The 6479-nt window shown below is 36.8% G+C and overlaps 1 protein-coding gene across 1 annotated transcript; it reads left to right on the top strand.

The window, feature by feature from the left end:
* The first annotated feature begins 1246 nt into the window (after positions 1-1246).
* Positions 1247-6470, top strand: seta (SET nuclear proto-oncogene a). Its single transcript, XM_055039925.1, has 8 exons — positions 1247-1526; positions 2442-2499; positions 4116-4258; positions 4347-4450; positions 4532-4645; positions 4736-4906; positions 5455-5586; positions 5663-6470. The coding sequence occupies exons 1-8, from the start codon at positions 1454-1456 to the stop codon at positions 5684-5686; spliced, it is 819 nt and encodes a 272-aa protein (XP_054895900.1). The 5' UTR covers positions 1247-1453; the 3' UTR covers positions 5687-6470.
* The last annotated feature ends 9 nt before the right edge of the window (positions 6471-6479 follow it).

The raw sequence follows: 6479 nt of genomic DNA, 5'->3' as shown, positions 1-6479 counted from the left end.
CGGAAGCTGCTGAACGGTTTTCAGCTGGATTTGCTGAATTCCCACAGTGACTTTTAGACAAGGACACACAACAACAAGCAGCCTTTTGGTTGTTGTGGTTCTCCTCCTCATGACTTATTAACATGAGGAGACACAATTGAAAGAAGACACTCCAAGGTGGAAATCACAGATTAAGAAATGAAACAATAAAATCTCAGATTATTTTCTGGGAAGTCAATTGGGAAACTGACATGTTGCAAGTATTGTGAAAAATATGCATATATTATACCTAAAATAAAAAGAATGAATGGATAAATAGTCTGATGGATGGATGGATGGATGGATGGATGGATGGATGGATGGATGGATGGAATAATTTCTTGGACAGAAACCTGTTATAAGTTTATAAGCCGAATTTTACATTGTAACAAACGTGACATGGAAATGTTTCTTTTGCCTGGATTTATTTATTTTTTGTTTGTATAATTTTAGTTTTTAAAATACCAGAATTTACTAATCAATTTAGATTTGTGTCTATCTATCATTTCTAAATATTAAATCTTATGTTCTGAGTACTTGAATAGCATTTTACAAAATTTTACTCTTACTACTATTGCTGATGTGTATATATATACATATATATATACATAGAGAGAGAGTAGTGACGAGTACATTTTTTAGGGATAACTATAACTGATGTTTAAATAAATACAGATGGATTAAATGTACTTACCAAACAAAAGGTATGAGGCTAAAAATGTCTCAATGTGTTTTGCGTGTTTACTTTGTATATAGCTCTGTAAGAAAAGCGCTAAATCTCAGACGGGCTTCTTCATTAGCCCCCCAACAGTTCGGCTATTATTAGAAACGGTCTTATTTTAGCATAGTCTGACAAATTTCAACAGCTTACTGGACGGAACATGAACAGAAAACGTCCTAATTAAACGTAATTTTCGAGTTTGATGTGCTAATTAGCACTGACCACCAAGAAAAAGGCCCCCATTTCAACTGACATTTTTTTTTTTTTTTTTTTTTTATAAGTGCGCAAGTGCGAGTCGGTCCAACAGTAGATTTGGCCCGGCCTAGGTGAATTTCAATTTCAACAAGGTTAAATTATTCACCTCATCGAAGTTGAAAAAAGTAATAATTGGAGGTTCTGATTGTGTTGTGTGTTGTTTTAAGAGTGGAGATCGGGGTAAATGAGCGAATTGGAGCGGAGTAGTGGGACCTACTTTGAGAGGCGGAGCTGCTACTCCGCTCCATTCGGCGCTGCGCGTTCGTAATGAAAGGCTGCCTGTGACTTCCTCGCTCTTCGGCAGCTACATTGTGTGGAAAGCAGCAGCACGTTGTTGGCTTCTCCACGCTGAACTCCACAGCGAATTAACGTTCTCCTGTTCTAGGAGATACAGATCTGCCATCGGTTTTTTCTCCTCAAGCGTCTATAAGTCATTCTCGACTTGCGAAAAGAAAGAAAATGTCTGCCACGGCGACGAAAGTGAGTAAAAAGGAGCTGAACTCGAACCATGACGGAGCGGACGAGACCTCCGGTAAGGGGAATGGCGGCCTCCTGTTCAGCGCCATTTTCACTTTCTTCTCAAATATTGTTTGCATGAACACAATATGTTGTTTAATTAGTCTGGATTTGATGAAAATGTTGCTGTGCTTCTGCTTAGCGCCACCGGAGCGCCTTTGCTGCTTATAGAAACGGCAGTTGCGTATTTTCAGGGGCTAGCGTGCTTTAGCATGCCCGCACTCCTCCGTTGTTTGCTGCTGGCACAGAGGCCATGTTAGCCGGGGTATATGGCAGCTATATCGACGGATGACGAGCAACCCATTTGAAACAATCACTTCTCGGTATTAATCGCGGAATATGCTTGAAACCATAAGAAAGTGTGCTCACTTTAATGCGAGACTTTATTTCTACGATCGGTTTGCATTAGCATCTAGCCCACTCGTGTTGTTGTTGTAGTCTTACCTAACGCTAGCAGACGACATTGTTTTGTTAACGCATTTAAATCACCGCTAGTTAAAACCTCCCCGTTACTGCGTAATGGCTGCTGTTTGTATAACTCGGTCGTGTGAATAGTGTTTGTTTTATTATTTTATTTTTTATGGGGTATGAGTGGGGTGAATATTCTGGCATACATCCTAGCTCGGTCGCTCACGCTACCGCGGCTGTGTGAACAGTCTGCTGTCCCACATTTAAACCACGCGGCCCTGAAGGCAGCAGCCGGCAGGAAACGGCGAGAAGCCTGAACGAGGAGCGCTGCAGCCATTGGCCGCTTACACTGTCAGAGTCCCGCGTCGACTCCATACTGTTACATGTTAAATATCCCGGCTCACTCCTTCCTTCTACGACTTTTACTTTCACTATTAAAAAGTAAGCTGCAGCTTTGATTATATAAACCGAATGGCGTCTAGTTCCATTTTGAAATTCACTGACTTTTTTTTTTTTTTCACAGAGAAAGAGCAGCAAGAAGCTATTGAACACATTGATGAAGTTCAAAATGAAATTGACAGGTAAGGGTCTGTTATTGATACAACTGCTTAAACCCTTCACACCAGTTTTGTTGTAAAAAGTTTAGTAGTTTTTATAAATGTAAAGTGATTTGATGCCTATGTAGTGGTCAAAGTGTGAACTACACATGGAAGCTGATAAACTTATTTAATCTTAATCCTGAGCTAAATTGTGCAATAAAAAAATGCATCCAGGCTTACTAATGGCGTCTGCTTATGATTTACTGAAATAGACTTCATGTGACCAAAATTTTAAGTTATTTCTATTTTTAGTTTGAAGCTTTTTAGTGATACTTGGCTATTAAGGAATGGAAATGCATAATATCAGTATTAAGAGTAGAAATCAATCACACAATATGGAATTAATTTAAGTTTCGAAAAATATACATTGAAAAATAATGAATAAATGTATTGCATAAGTACTCATTTTATATTTTTCTCTGTTGTGAAACAGGAATTAAAGGCATCTTAAAGAGATCTTTCAGTATTTATCTGTATTTGAAACATTGTAACATGAAAACAAATTAAATATATGCTCAAATTCAATTGGTGAAACTAATTTTCATATCGCTAAATGAAGAAAAAAGTAGTAGTTGTTCCAAAACATATTTAGACTCCATTTACAGAAGTGTATTGATACTTTAGTTGTTTGAGCAACAGAAGTATCAATACACATTATCACAGGTTTATAAACATGTTTTATGCCTAATGGCTCTAATTGGCATCATACCTAATTTTACAAGATGGGGGAGTCCAATGCTCAAATTGATAATCTAAAGGCAAAAATGCGAGTAGGGCATTTTTTCTTTTCCGTCATTGCATTTTGTGCAAGATTTAATATGAAATAAACTGTACCTGTTGTGCATAGTCTGAGTTATTAATATTTATGCACTTGATAAACTTTTAATCTACTATTTTGTATGGTGTCAAACCATAATCATAGAAGATGAAATTATTTTTATTTTATGCATTTTAAATTGTCCATAAATGGTTGATTTAAACTGAGACATTTGTTGTGAAAAAAGAGTGAGTTATTTTTTGGGGAAATAGTTTACAGCTATAAGATGTTGAGGTGCATATAAATACTACTGATAAATATTTCTGGAATATTTGAGTGTAAACTAAGATACAAAAGTGGAATTGTGAGCAGACATTTGTAATTTTATTCAGGGGAAAAAATATTACAGTAGAATTTTGGGCTTGTTATCTAACAAATCCTTTTTTTTTTTCTTAGTTTGTGTTTTTAAGTGACTTACACCAAAGATCAATTAATTTAAATTCCTGTAAAATTCAATGTTGAGTTTAAATGATTTGATAGTATTTAATATTTTACCCCTTTATGCAAATAAAATAATTTGTTTTGATATAAATATTTAAACATTTCTCTCCTTCTCTAAGATGATTTATCTGCTTTTTAGTAACGTTTTTGAAAATATTTATTGTTTTGTATAAAAGCTAAAATAAATAGCTGCTTGTAACAGGAAGACATTATTGGAGCGGTTCAGCTTTCAGTGGTGCAATTTTTGCTGTTTATGTTGACAAATATCAATTTAATGATTAGTTGCGTGGGAGAACGTCTTTCCAGATTTAAAATATCAATTTTTTTCATATTTCTCCAGGTTGAATGAGCAGGCCAGTGAGGAGATCCTGAAAGTAGAACAGAAATACAACAAACTCCGTCAGCCATTCTTTCAGAAGAGGTCAGAGCTGATCGCCAAAATTCCCAACTTCTGGGTCACCACGTTTGTCAACCATCCACAAGGTGAGTTATCCAGAAAAAAAAAATCCCTCACTCCAATTTGCCCACAAGTTCAGCTTCATGGGTTAAAAATTGATGTTTATCTCAACAGTATCTGCTCTACTGGGGGAGGAGGATGAAGAGGCGCTTCACTACCTGAGCAGAGTGGAGGTGACAGAGTTTGAAGACATCAAGTCAGGCTACAGAATAGATTTTGTAAGTGATGGGATGGTTTGTCTGTGTAATATTGAAGCTTAATGTGTGTTACGCTCATACCGAACTCTCTTCTTGTTTCAGTATTTTGATGAAAATCCGTACTTTGAAAACAAAGTACTTTCCAAAGAGTTCCATCTGAACGAGAGTGGAGACCCATCTTCAAAGTCAACAGAAATCAAATGGAAATCAGGAAAGGTAAGTGAGCTTTGTGTAGCATTTTCAGCCAAACCTGATGTTTCATGTGTAGTAGACATGTAAAATGTTGGATTCCTCCTGTGTGTGCAGGATCTCACCAAGCGGTCCAGTCAGACACAGAACAAGACCGGCAGGAAGAGGCAACATGAAGAACCTGAGAGTTTCTTCACTTGGTTCACTGACCATGCTGATGCCGGTGCTGACGAGCTTGGGGAAGTCATCAAAGATGACATCTGGCCAAACCCCCTGCAGTACTACCTGGTATGTTTACCTCAAACCTAATGATAGAAACTAGCATAAATGAGTCGGTGTTGGATGGTAGTTCAATTTGTGTTTTTGGTGTGGAAGCTTCTGTTTTAGTTTGACAAAATAAGAACGTGAGCATGGTGGCTGCACATTTTTAAATTAAGGCCTTAAATTAATCGAAAAGCAGATTAGCCTTAAATATGTTAATTACGGGTCTTGTATTTTGTCAGGATTATTTAATCTTAGGCTATGTAGTTTTTTTTTTTTTTTTTTGCAGGACTTTACTCAGCTTTGAGTTGTGCACAGAGATCATTGCATTCTGACCCCAGTACTAGCTATTGCTAACTAGCCACTAATAAGCAAGCTTGCTAGATTTTTTTTTTATTTTTTACTGCCATAATGAGTAAATTTATTGGCAGTTGATTGGATGATGTTAATTTACTTCAGTTGCAACCCATACGATTTATTTGCAATTTTTTTTTTTGTATGTTTAAATTTCATTCACAATGGTCTTGAAGTCTTAAATTTGAGTTGCTGGCTAAGCAAAATGTGTTTATTTTTAGGTTCCAGACATGGATGATGAAGAGGGTGAAGGTGAAGAGGATGAAGAGGACGAGGAAGGTCTGGAGGACATTGATGAGGAAGGGGATGAAGATGGAGACGATGATGAAGAGGATGAAGGAGAAGAAGGAGAGGTAAAGTGCTAACATTTTGGAAACTTTCAGCAAAGTTTTAATTTCTTAACAATTGTGTGACGCTTCATTGTTTCAGGAGGATGAGGGAGAAGACGACTAAGAACTATAACCTGCAAGACCCTCGACCTTCCCTGTTAATTTTTCCACTCATGTTTGGGAGCAAAAGTTTTGTTTCTTTTTTTGTTTTGTTTTTTTGACGTTTTTTAATTTACTTTTATAAGTATGTGCTTCACTTTCCATTCTGAAGCCTCCTCACCTGCTGATGCCATATGTTCTCCTTTGACTCATCTAAGGCCAATGGCACTTTGCCCTGAATTGTGAGTACCATCCCTGATGACATCTCAAAATTAATAATAATAATAAAAAAAATAGAATCAGCACAGTATCGTCAGTAGAATGAAGACACAGAGTTCCTCCTATTCAAGGTTGTGTGGTTAATCAGCTAAAGCCATGGTGTAGTGACCTAGTGCTAGCAGACCTTTCAATATATTTTTTCCAAGAGGGGCATAGTACCCTTTAAAGTATTTTTATTTTTTCTCCCGTGTGGTTATCGAGTACCAGCTCATTCCTTTGACTTGTAATGTTTGGGGTTGGGGGGTGGGGGTAAGCTGGGGAGGGGCAGGAGTGTATTGGTTATTGGGGAGAGTGGTTATTTTGACACCATTTCTATGGGACTTTTGTTTTTCATTGTATTGTTTTACAGATATCCACAAGATTTGAAATGACATTTTTAATAAAGAATAAAACTGAAAAAAAAACTTGTAAATTTTGGCCCCTTCTGCTGCTTCATTGGTTTTGACAGAAGTGTTTACACTCAAGAATTGTTTCAAATTAAAGGTGTAAAGCTTGCTTTGTTACAATAATAAAACTAAACTGTGTATGCACGTGTGGGA

The sequence above is a fragment of the Poeciliopsis prolifica genome, unplaced genomic scaffold (genome assembly GCF_027474105.1).
Source record: "Poeciliopsis prolifica strain line A6 unplaced genomic scaffold, Auburn_PproV2 SCAFFOLD014, whole genome shotgun sequence".
NCBI lineage: Eukaryota > Metazoa > Chordata > Actinopteri > Cyprinodontiformes > Poeciliidae > Poeciliopsis > Poeciliopsis prolifica.
The sequence above is the reverse complement of the archived record's forward strand: the minus strand, read 5'-3'. Positions and strand labels throughout refer to the sequence as shown.

What these genes read in the sequence shown, in the direction of transcription:
- seta (XM_055039925.1), top strand. Translation starts at nt 1,454, where the DNA reads ATGTCTGCCACGGCGACGAAAGTGAGTAAAAAGGAGCTGAACTCGAAC. An exon ending in CAGGCTACAGAATAGATTTT is followed by an intron (nt 4,451 to 4,531) that starts GTAAGTGATGGG and finishes TTCTTGTTTCAG; the next exon opens with TATTTTGATGAAAATCCGTA. An exon ending in ATGAAGGAGAAGAAGGAGAG is followed by an intron (nt 5,587 to 5,662) that starts GTAAAGTGCTAA and finishes TCATTGTTTCAG; the next exon opens with GAGGATGAGGGAGAAGACGA.